This window comes from Phoca vitulina, unplaced genomic scaffold, assembly GCF_004348235.1.
Source record: "Phoca vitulina isolate PV1807 unplaced genomic scaffold, GSC_HSeal_1.0 scaffold6, whole genome shotgun sequence".
In the NCBI taxonomy this organism is placed as follows: Eukaryota; Metazoa; Chordata; class Mammalia; order Carnivora; family Phocidae; genus Phoca; species Phoca vitulina.
The window spans coordinates 5,537,189-5,562,123 of NW_022589709.1; the positions used below are offsets into that span (position 1 = coordinate 5,537,189).

The following is a 24,935-nucleotide window of genomic DNA, read 5'->3' on the forward strand; positions in this document are numbered from 1 at the left end:
AAGCTCACTAAATATTAGCAGCTGCCGCCATGACCAGCCACCATCACCTCCACCATCACCACCATCATTCTCAACCAGCGTGACGAGAGGGTTAGCTGCCTCCTTCACTGACTCAAGGCACGTGCCCAAGCTGCTGGCTTTCTGTGAGTCTTACCTTGTCCGTGTGTAAAATGGACCAAGAAGACCTTTCCTTCCTGGGTCACAAGGGAGTTGCAAGGATAAAGGGTAAAAACCCATGTCCACGGCTTCCTAGAAGTTAGAGGAGCTTCACCACTTTGCTGCATTGTTCGAGATGCTATAGTGACTCCCCACTCCACAGGCCTCAGTTCGGGGGCCCTGTACTCCAGGCTCTTCGTGACTTTCATCCTGACCCTTGCGAGTCATCTCTTTCACTCTGCAGGGCAACTGCTTGCCTCCCACCAAGCTCATCTGGCGAAAGCAGCGGCTTACCAAAGCATCTTTAAAGACCACCACTAGGTGGCGCTCCACCTCCCACCTGCCGCCCTGAGAACGCCAAAGTGGGCGTGTCTGCTGGGGGGCGGGGCGAAGGGCGGGCAGTGAGATCCTGAGTGATTGGGCTTTGGTGGCCGAGTGTATGTGTCATCTAGGGGTAACATGGCATTGGAGGCTACATGGGCTCCTCAGTCAGGCAGTTCTAAATTTGAAGCCAATTCCTACCAGTTGCGCATATTGAGACCTTGACGGAACCCCAGTGTCTTTGTCTGGAAAATGAGTGAGAGAGCATGAGCAAAGTGTCAAATACGGGCCCTGGAACATCGTTAAGTGCTCATTAAACAGTTATAAGGGCCTTTCTTGGAGGTTCTACTGGGGAGAACGGGCACACACAGCGTCAGAGCATTTAGAGCAGGGAGAAGGGTCCAAACCTGGCTGTGCATGAGCATCTCCTGAGGGTCCTCTTAAAAGAATAGCCCCGGCCCTACCACAGTCCTCCTGAACTGTACTCTTAGGGATGAAGACCAGCGACCTGTCACTGTGAAGTTCTCCCCGGCTAGCCACACATGACTTTGGAGACTATTTCGGGTCCCAATCCTCCCATTTTTGCAGAAAGCATGACTTCCTATATATCCTGCCCATTGTGTCCCTGGCCAGGGCAGCAGCCTGAAACACTGGTCAGAGCCGGCCCAGCAGAAGCCAGACCACTCGAGTTCTTCCTTAGAAGCTAGAGCTAGGTCAGAAGTGAAGCCCAGAGACTCTCCTGTGTCCCACTTATTTACACTCTTTCTCATAGAACTCATTGTTGAATAATGATACTGTACATTCCATGCTTAGTTATCATAAACCCAAGCTGATAGCCTTCCTACCTTATAAATGAGGAGACAGAGGCTGAGAGAGGAGAGCTGGCTTTTTCCAAGGTCATCTAGCTAAGAGCAGACAAACTCAGACCTTCCACCTTTGAAGCCCAATGCTCTTGCCTATATACTAGAAGTTTCACGCTTCCAGCCCAAGAACTATTCTGACTTACAATGTATTTTATTGGTCATCTATTGTGTTAAGAATTTTTTAAATTTAATTTTAAATTAAATGAAAAATTAGTAGGTTTCCTAGGAAAGACAGATTTCCAGTTGTTCTGGAAATCTGAAGGTTCAGCACTGCAGAGCTTACACCCCTGAAAGGTAATAATTGACCAGAGCTGAGGAGAAGTCGTATCCATTAGGGAGACACTGGTTTCAATGCAGTAGTCACCACGTCACGCTGTCTCAGTCACCCAGCTGGGTCCACTACGTTACCTGCCTGGTCCTGGTGGGCATCTGGACTTGAGACTCCTGTGAAATGCTATGGCCTTTCTGCTGAAATTCAAGTCACAAAGGTCTTCCCTGAGGAACAGAGAATGAGGTGAATGAGGGCTGGTAAGATTCTTTCCGAGGCTCGTGGGGCCAGGGACTGCCAGAGCCAGCCCAGAGGCAGGGTCCCTCCCAGGGGATGCTCTGGGGAAACCCCAAGTCTGGTCCCAGATCTCCACCTTCAGATGGGGTTCAGGGAACCCCTCCCACATCCGAGCCTGCTGGGGGCAGAGAGATGGAGCCGTAAATCACGTTAGCCTGGGGCAGATGTGCAAGAAGCCGTTTCTGTATTTCTGTCTGTTGGCGAGTGCGCTCCGAGAGCACGCCTGCCACGCTGTAAATCAGGAGTATGAATGCCTGGCAACCCTTTTCTTTTATGAACCCGTATCCATTATGCTGTCATGTCTTCCCCACCAGGTGAGCGAGGTGGCCAGCTGGGACCATCACAGAGCCTTTTACCCATTCAAAGCCCTTGACTGAGGTACTACAAAGCGGCGGGGCAGATTCAGACTGCCGGAGTTTGAGTTGTGGCTCCTGAGGTCCCCACTGCAAATAACCTCTCTATGCCCCCGTTCTCTGATCTGTACAAGCTAATAATAGTTCCTACATTATAGGGTTACTAGGATGATTATCAACAATAGGAGCAAATTCCTTAGCATAGCACTTTGTACACAGTAAATGCTCAATAAATGCCAACAGCTATGATTCATGCCACCCTCACCAAGTGGTAATATTCTTCATGTTCTACTGGGGGAAAGTAGCTGAGGGCACAAACATCAAAGCAAGTAAGCAAACTAACAAGATCATTTCAGATAGCTTTAACAGCTATGAAGAAAATAAAAAGAGTAATGAGTGACTAGGGTTCTTACAGAGACCTCTTTGGGAGGTAACACGTGTTGAGGCTTCTTAATCTTGCTATTTCAGTTATTTGGGGCTCGACAGTTCTTTTTTGGGGGGGCGTCCTGGGCTGTAGGATGTTCAGCAGCGTCCCCGGCCTCTTCCCGCTCTATGCCTGCCATCCCCCCACCCCAGTGGTGACAGACAAAAATGTCTCCAGACATTACCAAATGTCCTCTAGGGGGCAAGAATGAGCCCGGTTGAGAAACGAAGATAGAAAGGCGGAAGGGAGAGGAGCATACGGGTGACAGAACAGGTGGCTCTGGAGGGGTGGACTTTGAACCCCAAGGGCATGAGGAAGTGGAACCTTGACCCCAACCCTAATCCAGGCACTTATGATGTTAAACCTGAGGAAGCAGGCTGTCCCTGGAAAATGGATCTGCATGTCCCAAGCCTTCACATGGCTTGGCTGAAGAAATACTGCATAGAATAAAAAACAGCTAAGTATGGAACAAGGTCTACGTCTAGAACTCAGGTGGCTCAGAAATTCAGACTGGGATGTGGTTTCCTTACTCTGTCCTTTGGGCCGGAAACCAGGTCCTGCATGAAGTCCTCTGCTGGAACGTCAAAGAAAACACGCATCTGAGTCACCCGGAAGCCAGCTAAAAATGCAGACTCCCAGGCCCCACTCCTTTTGGGGAAGACTCCAGGTCATTGTGCAGCTTGCTCATGTTTGAAAATCTCTGGACTGAAATAGCTGTCAGCCCCGGAGGGCCTTTAAAGCCATCTCTGGGCTTTTTCAAGCTTTCTGAACTACTGCCCAGCATGGGCACGAACAAAATCTAACACAGAACACCCATGTGTGGGAGAAGTATGAGCAGATCCCTTGGGCTGAAGGAAGGCAGAAGCCCAGGGCCTCTGTGGCTGTTTCCCTCTTGAGCTCAAAACCACACAACTCAACCATCTCTACATTAACAGGCGGAGAAACCGAGGCCTAAAGACAGAGGGATAGTGAAGTGGGTGTTCTTGATAAATCCATGACTTGCCTTATCATCAAATCCCCCAAATCTAGAGCCTCCTGGCCTGCACATGGCAGATGGGGAGTACTGCCCCAGCTCCGGGGGCCGGACCTCAGCTTCATGCCCTGAACGTGTTTCTCCCCACACCTCCCTGTCCTCACTAAAGGCATCCACGTTTCGCAAGAACCACTCAGCTCCACACTACACCGTGTCCCCAGCATGGTTCTCCTGAAGGAACCCGGGAGAGTGGAGGGTGGGGCTCCTTTTCCTTTCAGGAAGAGTCTGACACTTTCCGTGATAGCTGACACCATATTCCATCGATTCTATGGTACACATATTTTTACTTTTTAACCCTCCTGAAATATTAATCAGCAGTCTCTCAAACCCTGTGCCCTGGTTTAGTTGGCAGGTTTTTCTTTAATTCTTCTTACTGGTACATAAAATAATGGTGCATCCTGAAGGAGAATTTATGTTTGGTTTTGACGTGCATTATGTCGCTTAATCCTCCTGAGACCCCTACGAGGCGTTATCACCCCCATTTCAACAGGTGAGAAGACTGAGGCCCAGAGCAGTTGAGTCAACTGCCTCCCAACAGCTAGTAAGTGGTTGTGGTGAATCGTATGTGGTAGCTTGGCGAGGCTGTGGCGCACGGTGGTTTAGTCAAACACCAGTCCAGATGTTGCCATGAAGGCATTTTGTAGATGCGATTAACATTGACGATCAGTAAGCCTTAAGTACAGGAGACTACTCTGTGTGTGTGTGTTGGGGGGATGTGGCGGGGGTCCTCATGCAGTCAGGTGAGGGCTCTAAGAGCAAAAACAGGTTCCCTGGAGAAGGAATTCTCCCCAAAGGCTGTCACAGAAGTCCTGAGTTTCTGGCTTGCCCTACAGATTTTGGACTCCATTGAAACATCAACTCTTACCTGCATTTCCAGCCTGCTGGCCTGCCCTCCAAATTCCTGACCTGTCAGCCCCAACTGTGTGAGCCAATTCCTTACAATCAATCTCTCTGGCTATGTATATAATGGGTGCTGTTTCTGTGGAGAGAGAACCTTGACCAACAGTGGGTACCAAGAGCTGGATGTTGAGCCTTACTCCTGCCATGGGTGTCCCCAGGGAGGCCCAGCGCCAACTTGGGGGGCAGCACCCAGCTCCACGGGGGCCAGTCTTGTGTTGCCCCCCCCCCCAACCGCAACCTCCCGGCAGGAGTGGAGACATCCCCGGGGTTGGCTGAGAGGACAAGGGCAGGAAGGGAACAGAGACCAAGAGCAGGTGATATGTTATGTTTATTGCAGGACGCCTTTTTCTGGGTGCTGGGCTGGCTGTGAGGTTCTACTGGGGGGCCCCTCACAAGCCCCAGTCCCAGAACAGACACATTAACTTGGAATCCAAACCAGTCTCACATAAATAGAAGGAGGTTGGCAAAGGAAAAAGAGAAAAGCAACAAACAAACATATAGTTTTTCCACACTCGTGGGACAAAGTGGCAGCAGCGCCTTATCCCCATCACCTCCTCTTCTGCTTCTATGCCGAAGCTTCCATTCACTCTGAAAATCACCTTCGGATCCAACTGAGCAGCACACAGCCACCTCCCTGCCAGTCCCCGAGCCAGTCTCCTGGACTGGCACATAAACCAAGAAAACCAAGATGGGTTCTTTTTAAAACGAACAAACAAAAAATGCTTCTGTGGTTCTTTGCACCTCCCAGTTCTGATGGGTGAACAATGTGTCCCCCTGACCCCGAACCAAAAAAAAAAAACAAAAAAAACAACAATGAGCACAAGCCACGAGTCAGAATAAAAACATATTGCACATGGTTACAAGAGTCTTCCTGAGAGCCCATTCGCTGCGGGGACCCAAATACTGGCTTTCGATCTAACCCATCGCTTGCCTGTCAGTGGTTGTGACATACCCACGTACGTGCCCCGCTCCCCAAATCCAGCTGGCATGAAGCCAATATTCCGCATGTTTAGCCTTCCCTGTGAGCCAAACTCAAAGCCAAGGCTGGGTTTAACCTCGCGCACCGTAAGCCCATGGTGGAGGGAGGTGGGGGTTGTTAGTTGTAAACCTTTGTCTACCCTTCAACCACCTTTTCCTCTGGGTGGTTGCTGAAGTTCTACAGGTGAACACAGCATCTAAGACGCAGAATCTTCTGGAACCGAGAGCCTGGAAAGTGGCTCTCCCCAACCATACGCTTTTGAATACGGAGCTCTGCTGTTACAAGCTGGGTTAGAACCTACAGCCCTTGCGTGGGATGGCAATCAACCTTTTTTTTCTCCTAAGGAATTTTCAAGTATCACAAAATCCCTGATACAGTATGTAAACAAGATATGTTACTGAACAGAAAGCTAGGTCACTTCGGGAAGCAGCAGCATGTGAAATATCTAAAAGGCCAAATAAGGTTTTAGGTCGGACAACAAAGGCATGGCAGCCACCCACCGTGCCTCGGGAGGCGGCGCCCAGGCTTAAACACACGCAGGCTCCTCCGTATGGAGCCGGGGAAGGAGCACCCGAGCCGGCCTCTGCTGGGGGTCCTGAGAAGACACCAGGCAGTCCCTTCTTGTTCAGTGTAGCTGCCACTGGCAAGGAATAAAGAAGTCTTTGATGCCAGACGCCAGACGTGCTCGCGGACTGGCGGCCTGCATCCTGTGTCCAGTCTCCTGGCCTCTCACCAGGTCTCTCTCAATCCACCGGGTCCCTCCTCCGGAGGATGGTGGCCGAGCCGTCCCCCTGAACCCCAGCTGCACATGTGGAAGACGTTTTCCAGAGGAATTCTCTCGGGGGAGGGATGTCATTGACCACTTTGCTCTGGGTCGGCTTTGTTTAAAAAGAACATGAACCCTCTGTGTTCAGAGTCCGCGAGGCTCTGCGGGGACGGCCTCCCCACTGCCTCACTCGGCTGAGCTCCCCTCATCTGTGTCCTCTTCCTCTGCCCAGGTGAGTTTCCAAGGCCTCCCTCTGTGGCCCGAAGGTGCCCTATCTGTCGAAACAGCCTGTGGGGAACACGTGGCTTCCGCTGAAGTAGCTGCTTCCGTAGGTGGTGGCGAGGCAGTGTGTGGGCTCAGCTGTGATGGCCATCTGCATGCTGAGGGGCGTGGGGAGGGACACGGGGCACACATCCAGGGGCTGGAGGGTGGGGTACAGGGTGTGGAGGGATGAGCCAGAGCCCGCTGAGAGCAGGCTCCCAGCGCGGTGGGCCTGCAGCGAGTCTCGATAGGCCAAGCAGAGGTCCTGCACGGGGGTCTGGAACTGGGCCAGGCCCGGCGTCGCCGGCTGGCTGAGGGTGGGGTAGGCGGGCGGCTGGAACAGCACTTGGGTGGGGGCGGGGGCTGTGCTGGGCACCATTGCCAAGGCCTGGCTCTTGACCGCGACAGCGTCCTTGAAGACGTTGTCATAAGCTCTGAAAGGAAAGGACCTGGGTGAGACTTGAGGTCAAAGTCCACAGCAGCAGACCCCTGAGTGTGCCCCTGAGTGGGATTCGAGATCTGTGTGCTGTGACCCCAGGGGCGCGCCCAGCCCATGCTCACTGTCTGTAGTGCTGCCCACCTCCCCCCCACCCCCACCGGCTCTCTTCTGACTAAACTCAGACCGCAGACCTTAGCCTGGGTCTGCTTCCTACGGAAACCCCTTCTGGCCCCTCGAGACTAGCCTCGCTGTCCCCCAGGCTGCTACACTGCCCATCTCAGCAGTCAACCCCCCAGCTGATAATTTCTGGGTTACCACCTGCCTCCTGGTGCCGAGTGCAAGCTCCAGGAGGGAGGGGTCCAGCACTTGATGAGCACAACCTCTGCTTTCGAGGCACCCCCAAACAGATCCCAAGCAAGCCGCCCCTGGGGCCTAAGTTTCACCTTCTGAAAAGGGAATCAACATGTTTATTTCCATCTAAAAAAAAAAAAAAAGAAAGCTTCCCATAAAGCTTTTTGAAATAACAAATCCATTAATCCGGTAGAGACTCAGGTTAAGACAGGAGCACAGGGAGGCTGTGGATCTGAGAAGGCGGCCATCCCAGAGCCACCACCCTGGTGAAGAGGCAGGGCTGGCGGCTAAGCATCTGGGGTCACCTATCTGCATTCACACCAGACCATATGCTCTGGCTTTGGGCACCTTCAACAAACACAGATTTTAAAACAAGGTCCAGGGAGCAGGGTGGACAGTTCAGAGCAACGAGACAGAGGCAGCTAGCTACCAGCAAAGCTTCCCGCATCAGGAGGCTGAGAGGCCGCTTTCCAGGGTCCGGCCCCGTGGTGAGTAGGGCCAGCATCTAGCAGGTGCTGCCACCTGTTGGGTGGAAGAGGGAAGGGGTGCAGCCAGCCTGGGGTTCTCTGTCCTCTCTGTCTCCTCCCTGCCGTCACCACTGAACACTTCCTCCTTCAATATCAGTTTCATGGTGTTGGGTCTATGTTGCCCTTATGCATCTTCTCTGATACACTCACCATGTCCTCCCCAGTATTCCCAGGGACCCATGCAAGGAGGCTGTGGCCTCTAATGTTAAGCCACTCTGGGCTGGGCTGGCTAAGAGGTCAACTTTGTGGCCATGTCTGAGAAAAGCAGCTTATCATGAGTGTAATCACTCAGTGTAATCATCCATAAGACTGACTGATACACCGGGCTCAGAGCAAACAGCCCAGACACTCAGAAGGGTGTGCACATAGCCTCTTTTCTCCAACCCCTTGACCTTAAAATTGCAAATCCAAAGCTACCCAAAATAGGAAGGACCACCTCTGCAAACCTCAATTCTATCAGGATTCACCATGGCCCACTTTATGGGAGACACTACCTGGGGGAACCACCACAACCCTCTGACTTTGAGAAACTGCCTGGGTGGGTCTCAAGAGCAAGTGCCTCGATATTCTGGAAACACGGAAAGATCAGGGGTGGAACTTACACCAGTAGGATTTCGATGCATGTGCTGAGATGTTCCAGGGTGTAATTTGAGATCCTCTGTAGGTCTCTGGTCCAGTAGGGAGAAAGCTGAAGGCAAATCCTGGAGGCCCCAACGCAGGCTGCAGCAACCACAGAAGGCTGGAATTTGTAGAAAATATGATCTGAAAGAGAATCAAAGAAGTCAGCATCATAGAGCCTCACTCTGGGGTCCCAGTGCCCCTCCTACCTTGTGCCTCCTGAGCAATGGCAGACAAATGATTCGGTTCAAGCCTGTTCATGGCTGCCATACACACACAGGATGAAAAATTAGAAACAGCGTGAAGTTCCGCTCCTGAATCTTAAACACCTTGGCTCTCAGTCTGGGATTTCTGGTGTCAGCCTAGAGTAATGATTTTCAAAATTTCACCCAGAGCTTCCAGGGGGCTGCCAGGGGTTCACTGAACGGCTACGAAGAGCATCACAAAACACGTGTCCTTTCTTTGGCTGTGAGGGGTGAATGACACACCACTGCAAAAGCTTCTGTTTCGGGCGGGACTACAGGCTACTTGCTAGTAGTAACAAGGCCTGGCCTACAGTAGGCACTCAATAAAAATCCGCTGAATGAGTGAGTGAGTGGTCATAAGCATTTGATGCTCGTAACTAAAACTAGCACTTGACTTAGGTTTACTGAAGAACCTTCCCCTCCCCCCCACTCAGCTTTACTGACATACGACTGGCAAATAAAAACTACACGTATTTGAGGTGTACATGTGATGTTTTGGTACATGTATACGGTGCGAAATGAATCTTAATGTCCTACTAAGATGTCTGGCACCGTGGGGAAACCAGCACTACTTATATGCAAAGGCAAACTTCAGATGCCCAGGATTTTCACGAATGACACTGGTGATCAGTGCATCATTGTTCTGTCTTACATTGCTTATCATTCCTGATAACTTCAACGTTTGCCAGTTAAAGTAGGGGTCAAGCAGAGTGGCATTATGGTTACGAGCGCGGGCACAGAACCACGCTCCTCAGATTCAAATTGTAGCAATGACCTTGGGTAAGTTACCTCACCTCTTGAGCATCCGTTGAGGAAACAGATTTGTAAAACAAGAATAACAGAAGTGATTTTCACGTGGAGTCATTGTGAAATTCCAATGACATCTTATAACTCAAAGCACTAAAATAAGGTGCCTGGTACACGGTAAATGCTCAATTAATGCTCGATATAACTGTTGATCTTGTTACTCAGGACCATTTTGGTTTGTGGTGGGTTATCAGGTGGTTGTATCAACAGTACTTCTGACCTGGTAGTCTACCTAATACCTGGATTTTAAGACAATGGGAAGAGTGGGATTCAAACAAAGGCCCCAAAGAGGGTAACTTTATTGCTAAACTTCATTACTGAAACATAACATGAGGACAGCTCTTCCGGATGACCTACTTGCAAATCTATCCTATTAGATCATTTGTAACGTTCCAGGTTACCGTAAGAAAAATTAGCAGGTGATCAGTAAGTTTGTAGGGGGCCAGCTGCCAGGATCTAAGCAGCTATTTGTCATTACATAGTATTGGTAACACGCTGGGAGAATCGCTGCCCCTTCCTTGTGTATCCCCTGCGAAGTGGGGGTGCTCTGGGTGGATAGACCCCGGTCAGGAAGGACTCTGTGGGCGGACATGCATCTGTGTGGGTGGGGAAGGGTAAGAGGTCCCGCCGTCGGGCCCCACCTTGCAGGGTGACCTCCAGGAAGTAGTGGGCGTACTCCTTGAGGCACTCTTTGGTCTTGCGGGGGCAGGCGGGGGGCCAGCTGTGGCAGTGGTGGTCCTTCTGGCTGACGGAGGCCAAGAGGTAGTAGTCCAGAAAATGGGCGGGCGTGGGCAGGCAGAGGTTCCAGCTGAAGGCCTCCAGGAGCAGCAGTTCTGTGTTGAGCAGCTCCTTCTTGGTGAGGGTGAAGTTCTGGCCACTCAGGATCCTTGTACTGTTTATCTGCTCCAGCTTGGGGACGTGGTCTTCCCTGTCCTCGAACTTACCTGCAGGAGAAGCAGAGGTTATTGGACGATGGCCCTTGCCTGTACCCAGGAGGTAAAGGCCCACCTTAAAGTGCCTGGACAGTGCGGGGAGGGAGGAAAGCCAAAAAGGCCCCACTGCCAAGGGACTAACAGCACACACTCTGGGTCTGACACACCAGAGCTTGGGTCCCCCAAGCCACCGCTTCCAGCTGTGTGATCGTGCACACGTGTCCTACCCTTTCTGTGCCTCAGTTCCCTCCTCTGTAAAATGGAACCTAAACCTCATCAAGTTTGTCAGAGACAATGAGAACATGCACACCCAATGTTCAGGCCAGCACATGGAACACGGGAGGCGCTCAACGGCACTTCGCCACAGCAGTGAGGGCCTGGGGAATAAGGGAGCCCTCTCTCCACCCCCGTCTGGCCCTCACTAGCTCAATCTCAGGACTGGTCAGGGGTCAGACAGCCAGAGTCAGAATGACCTTGCAAATTTGATCCTGTCCCCCCCTGCAATGGCTCCCCACTGCCCTCAGCATTGGGTTTAAACCCCGGCAATAGGTTTTTAGCTTGGATTCCCTCAGAAACCGTCTGCTTGGGAGGTGAGCCTAGGAAAGACCCGTAAGTGGGAGACGTGGGAGAAGACAGGAAAGGGAGGAAAGGCAAAAAGAGAACATTATCTTGAAGTTATCCGTACCCCTATGTTCACTGCAGTATTAATTACAATAGCCACAACAGGGAAATAACCCAAGTGTCCACTGGGGTATGAATGGGTAAAGAAAATGCGGTTATTTATATACAATAGAATAATATTCAGCCGTACGAAGAAGAAGGAAATCCTGCCATTTGTGACAACATGGATAAACCTTGAGGGTATTATGCTAAGTGAAATAAACCGGAAGAGAAAGACAAATACTGTATGATCTCACTTATATGTGGAATCTAAAAAAGCCAAACACATAGACACAAAGAACAGACTGGTGGTTACCAGAGGCAGGGGTGGGGGAAACTTGTGAAGGTGGTCAAAAAGTAAAAACTTCCAGGCGTGCATTGGTGGCTCAGTCAGCTAAGCGTCTGACTTCAGCTCAGGTCATTATCTCAGGGCCCTGGGATAGAGCCCAGCATCGGGCTCCCTGCTCAGCGGGGAGTCTGCTTCTCCCTCTCCTTCTGCCTCTCCCCCAGCCTGCGCTCTCATGCACACGTTCTCTCAAATAAATAATAAAATCTTTTTTAAAAAAAATTCTCATCACCAGAAAAAAAACTGTAACTATGTGAGGTGATGGATGTTAACTAAACTTACTGTGGTGATCATTTCACAATATGTACATATATCAAATGATTTTTATATACTTGAAACTAATACAATGATGGGCTCGCTTCGGAGGCACATATACTAAACTAATAAAACGTTGCATGTCAATTACATGTCAACGAAACTGGGTGTGTGTGTGGGTGACATTATGGACTTCCATCTTCCTCCCTTGGAGTGCCATGCTGGGACCGCCATGTAAGGAAGCAGGTCTAGCCTGTTGGTGGTGGAGAGGCCACAAGGAGGACAGAGGTACCCAGGCGACAGCCAGCACCAACTCTCAGACATGCGAATGAGACCATCCCGGACCTTCCAGCCCCGTCCCTCCAGCAGCTGGATGAATGAGCGCAGGTGAAACCAGCAGAGGAAACGCCGTGCGACCCACATCACTGCTGTTTACATCACCAAGTGTGGGCATGATTTGTTTGGCAGGAAGAGATAACTGCGATACATTCCTATCAATGGCGGTGGCGAAAAAGATGTGAAACCCCACCAACAGGTAAGTCACACGGCTCAGAAGGTACTGAAGGAACAACGAATACATACTGGAAGGTTCTGGAAATAAACAGCATGAAATAGAGCCGCACGGAGCTAGATAACAAACACAAATTAAACATGAGCCTCGATTATCCCACTCGAGGGTCAAGGGAACTGACTTACACCGCAATCCCTGGCAGTCAGCAATGGGGGAGAGCTCCAGGAGCGGCCTCCACGGTGGGAGGCTCTGCAGGTGCGGCGGCCACGGGCTTCCCAGCCTTAACCCACCTGGCCCTGTGGAAACCACACACACCTGGCTGTGGCCTCTGTCCCTGCAGTTCTCTGAAGGCCCCGCGCCCCCCTCGCCCACGAGCCTTCATCTACACAGCCCTCTGCCTGGGGCACCCTTCCCCTTCCCCTCTTCGCTCCGCCAACCTCTCCCTGTCCTTCACCCTCCAAGTTCCTGCCCCTTGGAAGCCTTCCCCCGACCACAGTCCCCGTCCCGCCTGACCTGCACATCACACGGTGAGTCCTGAGGCCTGGCCTCGGCGCCCAAGCTCACTGGGGGCAGAACGCTGCTGAGTGAGTGTCAGAAGAGACAGGGCGGCCAGCCGAGCTCAGAAAGCACGCGTCTGTCTGCGCCGACTGAAAGAACGACAAAGCATCCACACACCTGTGCACAACTGCGAGCTCGTGACCCAGTTCCCATCAGACTTTCACCCTTCTTAGGAGACGGAAGAAGTAACCACTTCAGGCTGCCTTACGGCGGATGCAATGCATTCCCCAGGCAGGCCTCCAAAATTGTCCCTGAGATCTTCTCAGCCAGCCGTAAAGAACCCACTAAGCGGGCAAAGATGGTGTGACATGAACCTCTGGTCCTTGCCGGGCAGGAGTGAGCAGGTAGAAATGTCCAGAAGAGCGAGGAGCGGAGACTGCTGGCCGAGCGGCCCCCACGCAGCTTACAGCAAGCCCAGACCCTCTCCGTCAGGACCGAAGCCTGGCGTGGCGCCACCTTCAGGGCACACACCTTCCCTTGTCTTGCGAGCAGGGCCAACTCCGGCAGGAACAGCAAGGTCAATGCTGCCCAAGGGGGAAGAGCCTCTTGTATGGCTGGAAATCCTGGGGTGGGGCCTGGCTGACGAGGCCTTGCCAGCCCCCCACACCCTCCCTGAGCAGGGGACCCCTCCTCCAGCTGGGCGTGCTCATCCCTTCACTCACCTTATCACGTGTCCTCTGGCGCTCGGTTCAGAGGCCACTGGATGTCATCAAGGCACTTCTCACGCTCAGGTCGCTTAATATCAACTATTAATATTAACGGCTAGCACCTGACCAATAGGTCATTAATAGGTCGAAGCCCATGAGGACAAGAACCACGTCTGACCCCCCTGCAGCTGGGCCCCCAGCTCCCAGCACCCTGCCTGGTACAGAGTAACTGCCCAATGAATATTTGTTGAAAGGATGAATGGTACTCTCTTGATAGCTGAATTTTAGGCCATTTGAATTGTTCTCTGATTATCTCTGATTACCTGCATTCCCTAATTTTTTCTCCAATGATCGTATCTTTGTGCAATTTAAAAAGAAAGATATTTTTGCAAAATTGTGAAGTTTTCCCTGAACCTTGTGCTGAGCGAAGCCAACACTGTTCACAGACACTCAGTGGATACAAGTGCTCTTTTCTTCCCCCAGAGCAGAGGGTGCCGTGGCGAAGGTCACAGCCCCGGGGGTGGCACTAAGACCCTAGCACAGCAATCTGTTCTGACCGGCAGATGGGCTCAATGCGATTAGTTTTCTCTCTGCCCTCAGAGCTTTTCAAACCTTTCAGACCTCTGCCTCTTCCCTAGTCACCAGGCCCAAGGGGATTACCCCCCAGTGGAAGGGGCCACGGGTTACTAAGCAATCTGAATTCACCTGCTCCCCAGGCTGGAGAAGCTTCTGTAGGCCAGGGCCAGGCAGGGTGGGGTCTGAATCCTCAAGGACTTTGCTCTGGACCTAACGGCTCTAAACGCCACAGGCCGCTTGTTTCCTATTTAGGAAGATGCCCCCGTGGAGATGAAAGGGCCACGAAGGATGGAAAATGTTTCTGGAGTGCCCAGCGCACAGAAAGGGACAGAGTCCTCCTGCTGGGCCGGGCACTGGGTCCTCCCAGGCAGGTTCTGTTCAGATCCCCCAAGGCTCGGAGAACTTCGCTCCACATCTAGGAGCGACCTTATAGCCCCAGCTCTTGGTTGCTGGCCGGCAGACCCCAGCTCAGCAACTATTCCCCAGCACAATACAGTTCGCAGCCAGAAAAGATTTTATGAGTTTCCTGGTGTTGCACGTGCCTGGCAGACACTTCCTCCCCTCCTCCCATGGCTGTGAGCGGCCAGCCCTTTGTCCCCGGTGCCGCCACCACCAAGTGCCGCCACTCAGCTGCTTACTCCTTATCGACAAACTGCATTGACACCAGATGCCTGGAAGTCTTCAGGCGGGTCCCCCGGGATGTGTGGGGGACAGAAGTCTGAGTCTTTCCAAAGCAGACCAGAGCCACAGACTCACAGACTCTGACTCCTTCAATGTACGTTTTATTTGGAAAACGTTCAAATCCACAGAAAAGATGAAATGATGTAAACAATGAACACAGATGATCCTTCGGCCAGATTCACCAACTGCTGACTTTGAGCCACATTTGTTGTGTGTGTGCATGTGTGTGTGTGTATACATACTGGTTTTGCGGGACCATTTCTAATTAAGTTGCAGACGTGACATGCCACCCCTAGACAGCGTCCATCCCTGAAGTCATTTTCCTACATAATCATAATGCTATTACCAATCCTAAGAACAACAGCATTAATGCAATAACATTTTCTTTTCTTTCCTTCCTTTTTTTTTTTGTAAGTAGGCTCCACACCCAACATGGAGCTTAAACACATGACCCTGAGATCAAGAGCTGCTCACTCCACCCACTGAGCCAGCTAGGCGCCCCTGCATTTTCTAATATTCAATCCACATTTGACTTTCCCCCAGGGGTCCCCAAAATGTCTTTTTTTTTTTTTTTAAAGATTTTATTTATTTATTTGACAGTCCAAATGTCTTTTATAACTTTTGTTTTTTTGGATCCAGATTCGACAAGGCTCACACACGGTGTCTGTTCTATCTCTCTAGTCCCATTCTTTGTTTTTCGAGACACTGACTCTGGATGAATCCACGCCCGTTTTCTTCTAAAATGTCCGATATTCTGGGGGTGCCTGGCTGGCTCAGTTGGTAAGGCATGCAATTCTTGATCTCAGGGTCATGAGTTCAAGCTCCACGTTGGGCGTAGAGCTTACTTAAAATATATATATATATATGCCCCATATTCTGGATTGTCTCCTCAGGATCAAACAGTTTGGGTAAGAAAACCACAGAAGCGATGTTTTGTCCTTCTTACCGGATCACATCAGGAGTTATATAACGTCAGTTTGTCCCGGCAAAAGCGATGCTACGTTTGATCGCTTGGTTAAGGTGGTGGTGACACCAGATCTCTCCATTCTAAAGGTACCATTTTCCTGTGAAATTAATAAGTAATCTGTGAGGTGACACCTTCAGACTCTGAATATCCTGTCTCCCAACAACCTTTAACTCAATGCTTTAGCATCCACGAATGAATCTTTCCTGAATAAACAAAACTACATTGGGGTTGAAATGAATTTTTAATAATTCTATCATTCTATCTACATTTTTCTTTCTGGATGTTCACACTGTCCCAAATTTGAGCAGGGGGAACCATATGGATCTACTTATAAGATTTAAGAAAAAAAATCCTAAAATTACTAAAGCACTCACCCCGGGTCTGGAGCTCAGGGAGAGGCGCGTGGGCCCTCAGTGCAGGGGGCAGTGGTGGGACCTCCAAATAATGCCCTTGAGGACCCTCTGCACACCCTCTGCACACTCCTGCTCCTCCCGGGGGCTGGTGCACAGACAACCTGGAGGGCCCCGGCCATTCCCAGCAGGTCACACAGTTATTGGACCGACGACCATAAGTCCAGCCAAGTGGCCCAACTCAACCACAGAGGCAAGACGCTGTCAATCCAGCAAGCCTCAGGAGGGACTCTCACAGGCCGGCTTTTTTTTTTTTCCCCATTTCTTTTTTTAATAGCATTTTTGTTTGTTGTGGTAAAATGCACATGACATAAAATTTAACATTTTAACCGTACAGTTCGGCGGCCTTCAGTACATTCACACGGTTGTGCAACCAATCACCAGCACTCCTTTCATCTTGCAAAACTGAAACTGTATCCCCATGAAACAGTAACTCACTGTCCCTGCTTCCCCCCTCTCCTGGTAACCACCATTCTATTTTCTGTCTCTATGAACTGACTCCTTCTAAAGCCTGGCTTTTCTTCTCCCACCCAAGGTCCTAGCGAACAAGCTTCAAGCAGGCCAAATAGGATTCCTGACTTTTCTGAATGAGGGCCAAGAGAAATAATATTTTTAATTGCTGAAAGAATGTTTTATTTTGGAAAAAGAGAGAAATGTTATAATGAACCCCCAAGAAGATATTACCCATCTCCAACAATCATCAACATTTAGATGACCTTTAGAAAAATTCCGAAACGAAAAGGTGCACATGCAGAGTAGAATTCTGTAAAAAGTCAGTGCGGCCCCGTCTGTGATGTCCAGGTCCACGGCTGCTCACACGCTACTAAGCAGGCTGCTTTACACCCTGCTCCCTGTGAAAACTCCCCCACCCTCAGTCCTCAGGCCCAGCAAGACGCCTGTCTATGGACTCATTCAGGGTTACCTGCTGCCCATTCAGGAGCTAGACCTAGGCTCTGATCTGAGGCCACAGATTCCTGGCCAAGGAGAACCAGGTTTTTTTTTTTTTTTTTTAAGATTTTATTTATTTATTTGACAGAGAGAGAGAGAGCACAAGCAGGGGGAGGGGCAGAGGGAGAAGGAAAAGCAGGCTTCCCGCTGAGCAAGGTGCCCGATGTGGATGTGGGGCTGGATCCCAGGACCCTGGGATCATGACCTGAGTGGAAGGCAGACACTTAACCAACTGAGCTACCCAGGCGCCCCAAGAAATGCAATGCTTTAAAAAAAAATTTTAAGTAGGCTCCACACCCAGCATGGAGCCCAAAGCAGGGCTTAAACTCAGGACCCTGGGCGCCTGGGTGGCTCAGTCGTTAAGCGTCTGCCTTCGGCTCAGGTCATGGTCCCAGGGTCCTGGGATCGAGTCCCGCATCGGGCTCCCTGCTCTGCGGAAGCCTGCTTCTCCCTCTCCCACTCCCCCTGCTTGTGTTCCTGCTCTCGCTATGTCTCTCTCTGTCAAAAAAATAAATAAAATCTTTAAAAAAAAAAAAAAAAAAAACTCAGGACCCTGAGATCAAGACCTGAGCTGAGATCAAGATTCAGACGCTTAACGGACTAAAGCACCCAGGCGCCCTGAAATGCAATGCTTTTAAAAAAACAGGCAAAGCTACTGTTCCCCAAGAAGGGCCACTCTCCTCTATTTTTAAAGTTTTCCCCCCTCTTGTCGTCTGAGAACAAGAACAAAATCAGATTAGGAACTGAGACCCCCATGGCTGCCCCACACCCCTCAGAAGCCCCTCTGTCCTGCTCTGTAAGGTGCTGATGTTAAGGGAGAGGGAGGGAAGCAGGTCTGGGGGATAGCTCCAGCGGCTTCACAGTCTTGCCTGGCCCTCTGGGTGGGCCGGACAGCTTCGGAGGTGATTGTGGGAAGGGCTAGGCAGCAGAGGTAGCGAGCGGGAGCCCAAGGGGAATGAGGAAGCTCTGGTGGGGAGCTTTCCCCTGTACCCAGGGGTGGAAGCATGGGCCCATGAGTTCCAGGCAGGGCCAGGCTGAATGCAGACCTTTCCGATGCTAATTCTTTCTTCCACAGATTCTTCCTTCTTCCGAAGACAGAGAAGTGGCCATCAGGAGGGGCAAATATTTAATGTGAGCTGAGTGTGTCTACTGAGGGCTGAGCATTCTGTGACCTGGGGAGCCCAGATTCTGGGGGAGGTCCTGACTGGAAACAGGTTTGGAATGCCCTTTCCAAAAGCCTCAATCAAGTTCAGGCTCAGGCTCCAGTTTTCCATCCTCGCCCCAGTAATATATATATATATATAACTTGTGGGATTTCGGGCCATCACCTGGAAACCCAGACCTCCAATGGTGGTAGGGAGGCTCAGGAGACAGCACCGGGCCTCGGGCACAGACAGCACCCCATAAACGGCAGCAGCTGCTGCTCTATGAGTTACGGAACACAGTATTTATCCTTTGCACCCAAACCTGGGATCTTCTAGAGTCCTGTTAGTTAGGTACAGATGAACCAAAGCTGGTAGCCAGCGCTGCCACACATTTTCTTACAGGCTCTGAAAAAGGGGTAGAAATAAGCTCAATAAAAGGTTCCCCTACCCCCTGCCGGGCTGCGCTGGACGCTAGAGTGGCTCCAGCTTCCTTCCCCTGGACTGTGACCTTGAACACCACGCTGGGGCTGGAGGTCCCAAGGTTCACGTAGAGGGAGGCAAAGGGGAGTTTGGGGTCCACAGCCTTTCCCGGATGGGTCCTCCCCACAGGGGTGGGACTTCCCCGGTCACCGAGCTGGTCAGCAAGAGGCAGAACGTGCGCGCACCAGGATGTGAGCTCCAGGGGCACCGGGACTCCCACGCTCGGGTCTGTGCTGCATGCTGGCTTCCGCCACAGCACCACGGGCATCAAGAAACACAGGCAGCCCCGGGGGGCGGGGGGTCTCCCTGTCGCCACATTCTCAGTGGTTCTGGTAACAAGCCTGGAGGCTGGGAGTGTCTCCCACTTGGAATCAGAAGCTCAGAAGGATTGAGTGAGTTGCTCCCATCACGCAGCTGGTCAGGGACAAAGGAAAATTGGAAATCTGGTTATCTGCTCCAGGAGGGCAGGGCTCACGTGTGTTTTGAGTCACAGAGCCCCTTCACCCAGCACGGCATTTGGCATAAACTCAATACAGATTTATTTGCTAAAATGATGAATAAATGGCTCCAAAGTCCAGAGCCTCTCAGAGTCACCAGGGTCCCTGCAATCCCAGAAAGTCTCCACAGCTGCCTGGGCGCATGGATTCCCACCAATGTGGGTACGAGCCCAGCTATGCCCCCTGCCCACCTAATGGCTCTGTTCTGCACACATACTCTCGTCGTCATCCTCCCCTCTGCTTATACTAGTTAGCACTTTAATCCCAGAGCCTTTCCAACAAAGATCTGTACGACAGCAAGACCTACTTTTTTTCTTCCAATGACAGGACTGAAGTGGAAGAGCATATCTCTAAGGGAATACTTTCTGTAATAAAGGACCACACCCCCACCCACCCACCCACACCAGCTTTTCCATTAAAAAATTTCTTTGGCTTTTTGTAGTTACTGGAGGCCAGAAGGGGGCTTCCTACTTGTCTCCCTAGGGGACACTGTTCGTACGTCCGGCAAGGAGTGTCTTTCTGAGGAGCCATGGGAGACAGATTTTGAGCAATGTGACGGAGAAGCCAGGAAAACTGCTCTGAGGACAACACCCTCTCAAAGGCCGTTTTACTTGGCGATGCAGCACAGAGGGCAGGATGATGACTGATGATGACACCCCCCAGGGTTCTACAAAGGCCCAGCCACTTGCTGGCTGTGAGGGCGAAGTCTCAACATCTTGGCCCCTGCGACTGGGACAACAGAAGTAGACCTGTGGCAAAGGGGGCGCGAGAGCTCAGCGTTCTGGAATGGTGCCCGGCGCCCCACCAACACTGGACCTTGCTCTTGCAGGTGCACTCCTGTCGATTCAGGGCCAACTGTGCAATTTCTGTCACAAGCACAATGGCAGCTTAGTTTCTGGACAGGATGTGATACGGGGAGAGAGACAGCCAGGGACGGGCACGAAACCCCTCCAGCTAAAGGCAGTGTGCTGGCACTCTTCCAGGAAGGGAGGAAGCTGTGAGGCCCACAGTGCAGGGGGAGGGGGTGCAGCAGGGAGCGCCCTCTCCCTCTCTGCCTTTGACCTGCTGCAGGGGTCTGGAGGTTGGGAAATGTCCTGGAGAAAAAGCCTCTGATCTCAGGGGCCAGCTGGGGAGACCTGGCGTGAAGGGGGACCTGGGACCTTCCCTGGGTGACTTTCATCCTTCCTCAGGACACAAAGAAAGGTCCTTACAGTGGCTGACAACCCCAGGGAGATGGCAGGAGGGGCAGCAATGTCGACAGTCCCTGTCCCCGAAGAGAACTCATCCCACACAGATATACCCCCTAGGCGCCGGGCCTCGGACACAGTGGAGCACAAAACAGATCAAGTCCCCGTCCACACACTGCCTTACAGTGCGTCCCTCCTCCCAGCGCCTGTCCCCTTCCTCCCTTAAAGCGGGCGGCTCCACCCATGGCGGCATCCCCAGTCTGGCCCAGAGTAGAGCTCAATGAATACTGGAAGAATGAAGGAATGAACGAACGAAGGAATGAATGAAAGTACATTTCCGGCAGGCTGAGCCAATTCCTGAGTCCAAGTTTGGAAACAGAGACAAGAGGTGAGGTTTCGGGTGGTTGTTTTCTTCAGGAAGAAATTGTAAAAAGGCCTCCCAGGTCAGAGGTGGCATCTGGCCAGCTGGGTCACACAGTGGCTTCCCCTCTGGCTGCGAGGACTTCCCCGTCTCAGAATGGAGCCGCTGGTGCAAGGACGTCACACGCCGGCCCCGGCAAATCCTGGGCTCCTTTGTGCTCCGCTTTACAAACTATTTCACTGACTACCTAAAAGCAGGGGCGGTGGGGGGGGGCCTTGTCAGGTGCACGGCTGGCATCTGGGGCCAGGGCTGAGCAAGGGCTCCCTGCGGGGGAAACAGAGTTCTCTCCGGTAACAGAGGTCACTGCTCTGCAGAATGCTTACTCCCAGCTCGCCAGGGGCTGCTCGGGACCAGGCCTGATGGGGCCTCGGCTGCAGGGAGAGCAGGGAGCCAGTCCTTCTGGACTGCAGGGCTAGAGGTGTGGACATCAGGGGTCCCGGCACCTCCGCTGGAGCAGGGGAAAGGAGGGGGAGAGGCCGCTTTGGCCACTCCTCTCAAGGTTAGAAGGGGAGCGGGCTTCCAGACACGAGACCTGGTCCTGCAGACCTGGTCCTCCCTGGGCCCCATCCACGTACCCTTGGGCAAGTCACCTAACTTAGTGGGCCTCGGCTTCCTCCTCTATCAAGTGGGGAAAATAATACTGCCTATTTTATAGGATTGTTCTGAGGATCAAATGAGTAAATCCATGCAAAGAACTCAAAGAACTGCCTGGCGTATAAACAACATATTAGCCATTCCCTGATCACTGGGGCCAGGATTTGCCCTCTACCCCCAAATTTTGATTACAGAAAAAAATAATGTAGTGAATTTATAAGTAATTTTTATTTTATTCTTTATTATTATTATTTTTTAAATTAAGTAGGCTCCACACCCAACGTGGGGCTCAGACTCACGACTCTGAGATCAATAGTTGTGTGTTCTACTGACTTAGCCAGCTAGGTGCTCCTTGTTTTGTTCTTTATAGTTTTCTCTATTTTCTAATTTTCTACAAGGAAGAAATATCACTCTCCCACTGAAGAAAAACAGTTTAAAAATCTCAGAAAATGACACTGAGGGGACCCTAGGAGCCAGAACCAGCAGAGTAACTGCCAAAGAAGGTTCCAGAACACGGGTCTGCCTTAGTCCAAGACTATCTCAGTGTGAATCTGCTTTACAAATGCCCACAAATCAGACTTTCCTAGAGGATTTCCAGGAACCCCAACATGTCAGTGACAAAGACGACACTTTTCCTGTCTAGACACTGAAATGCTTATAATTAAAATGAAGACTCAGGAGGCAGGGAGAGGCAACAGATACTCCCTTAAGACAATCTTGAAAATCCAGGCAAACACACCTAACATAAAAATCATCTCTAATCTCCCCACGCAAGGGTGTAACAGGCTGGGTCTGAAAGTCATTTTAAAACCAACCGAAGTTGCCCTGCTGGTAGTATCCCGAGTCGCGCTGATTAGGTGGGGTGTGCCCAGCGAAGGGCAGGCTGCTGGGACCAGGGCAGCAAACGTTCTCCACCACTTAGAACCTGAGTCTCTGAGGCAAGACAAGGAAGAGGTATAATCTGATAAACTCGGCGGTGGCTCTCCCGGGGGGAAGGGGTCCAATGAATAAGAACTCGCTAGCTCTGCCCTCTTCCCTTCAGCATTAACAGGAGAATGTGCATAACGCAATCCTGGATGTAACAGAGGACAGGGTACGGTAAGACACAATTCTTCACTCCAGAGAGGGTTCAAGGTTAAAGTAAATAAAAAGAAAGATGAACGCCTAGCTCCCAGCAGCCAAGCTGCAGATAAGTGTGAAGATCAGACAGGGTGCCTGATATCAATGTCTTGGTCATCCTCCCACTAAGATGTGGGCCAGCCTATTCTCCTGACAGTAAAGACACTTAGATTTTCTTAGAAGGGCCACTAGCTTACGCTGGGCAGGTGCCCGGAGCCCTGCTGGTAATCCCTGGCTTGAAGGCTGCTTCTTTGGGAGATGCCTCCAGACCATAAGCAACATGAGGACGGGGACTTGATCTGTTTTGTGCCCCCCCCCCATCTCCCAGGCTCAGCGCATGTAGGTACGTGTGTGTGGAATGAATTATCTTCAGTGACAAGGACTGTAGATGTTCCTTCTGTTTGCCACCACCTCCCCAGGTGTCCAGTAGAGGTCAAATGAATGTTTTTTTTGAGTGACTCACCCGTGGGGGTCAAGGACTCCTGAACACTGCATCTCCAACTAACCCATGCATCTTAAGATTCCTCCCTTATTCTCCCCAGCCACACACACACACACACACACACACACACACACACACACAACCCCCAAAACCCCACTTGGATCCCAGAACCCCAGGCCCTGGACCAACAGGCTTGAGCACTAGACTTGCTATAAAGCAAACTACACTTCTGAGTTTCTGGCCCAGCCAGCTTCCTGACCGACACGTCACCCAAAATCCTTTCCCTGAAAATAGCTCTAAGCCTGCCATTCTGCAGAGATGGGAACAGGAAATGGAAAATCACCATGGCCTCGCTCACTGCACTACAACATCAGAGCCCCGAGCCCGGATGTACTTGGTGTGGCCCTCATGAGACAGACCACTTTTTCCAGTCCGCCCCGTGCTGTGTGGCCACCACCAAAATGCCACTGATTAGAAGAGGCACCATTGATGTTGCAGCAGCTTTCTGGAGAAAATAATCAACGACTGTCATGTGAAGTGCACACATCGAACGCAAGACCCATCCCGATTTCTGAAATGGAAGGCCACGGCAGGGAGGAAATGGTAGTACTCCTCCTAGCCACCTTTTTTTAAGTTTTTTTTTTTTTTATTTTTAAATTTATTTTGTATTTCTTAAAAGATTTTATTTATTTATTTGAGAGAGAGAGCACAAGCAGGGGGAGCGGCAGAGGGAGAGGGAGAAGCAGGCTCTTTGCTGAGCAGGGAGCCCGATGCAGGGCTCGATCCCAGGACCCCGAGATCATGACCTGAGCCGAAGGCAGACGCTTAGCCCACTGAGCCACCCAGGAGCCCCTCTCCTAGCCCCCCTTACACAAATTACCTCCTGCATGGGGGCAGCCATATTTCTGTCCTTGCAGATCTGGGTTTAATCCTGTAAATAAATCTCATGCTTTGTCCAAAGTACACCCCTAAAAAAAGGCCACCTGGGAAAATGCCCCCTTCGCATCTGCTGGCTAAATTAGTGCCCTAGAGGCATCTCAAGCATTCTCAGTTTGGGGGATAGCTGGTGTGCTTAACTTCCCCAGGCCTTCCTTCACTCCTGTCTACCAGGAGGGATTAAGACTGCTTTCAAGTTTCCAGATCTCCAACAGACAGACCCCATCCTACCCCCTGCCCTGCTGTCAGAGAAGCTGCTTCTCAGAAGCAGCAGTTGCTAAGTAATCAAAGCAGGGGGGTGCGGAAAGGAAGGGATGCAGGGGTGACTGAAGGGGAGTGAAGGTGTTTTACTGGGAAAGAGATGGGCTGGGCCTCTCCTAGAATTTCCTGAGGTCCAGAGCTAAGCTCTAGACAGACAACGGCTTCTACCTGTACCTTCACTAAGAGACGAGGCTATTGATTTCTGACTTAAAGAGTCTTCAAATCAATTGGGTCTGGGAAACTCATTTCTCATCTGGGCATCCTGGACAGGACAAGTCAGAAAGGTGGGATGCAAATGCACTCCGGGCTGGGAGCACAGAAGAAAAGTCACAAGGAGACACCCATGGGGAGCCGGCATGGGGGAGGGACACTGCTCCTCGTTTATTTAGGTAGAGAAGCGTGGTTCCAAAGGCTCCCACAAATTAAGCTCAATTTAAGAAAAAAAGGGATCTCGTCATCTGTTGGTTAAAGCCTCTGCAAAGAAATTTAATGCTATCTATCAAAATCTTAAATGCACACAATGCACACACCTTTGACCAAAGCAATTGCATGGCGGGGCATTTTTCTCACAGACACACGTACATGGGCAAAGTTATAGGGAAAATGATAGTTGTTGTCATACTGTTTATTTACAGTAGTGAAAAAAATGGATGGCAATCTAAATGAGTCATCACAGAGACGGCAGTGTTTATGATACGGAGAACTCTGTAATCGATAAAGCGTAAGGCAAACCCTGCAGACTGACAGGAAAGAT

The 24,935-nt window shown here is 51.1% G+C and overlaps 1 protein-coding gene across 1 annotated transcript in view; it reads right to left on the reverse strand.

Moving 5' to 3' along the window:
* Positions 1-4,923: 4,923 nt before the first annotated feature.
* Positions 4,924-24,935, reverse strand: part of CCNJL (cyclin J like) — a 52,733-nt gene continuing 32,721 nt past the window's right edge. The window contains exons 4-6 of the mRNA XM_032403468.1: positions 10,250-10,552; positions 8,541-8,700; positions 4,924-7,055 (exon numbers count right to left, since the gene is read on the reverse strand). Of these exons, the coding sequence (XP_032259359.1) occupies positions 6,632-7,055; positions 8,541-8,700; positions 10,250-10,552 (887 nt within the window). The 3' untranslated portion in view covers positions 4,924-6,631. The remainder of the gene's footprint in view (positions 7,056-8,540; positions 8,701-10,249; positions 10,553-24,935) is intronic.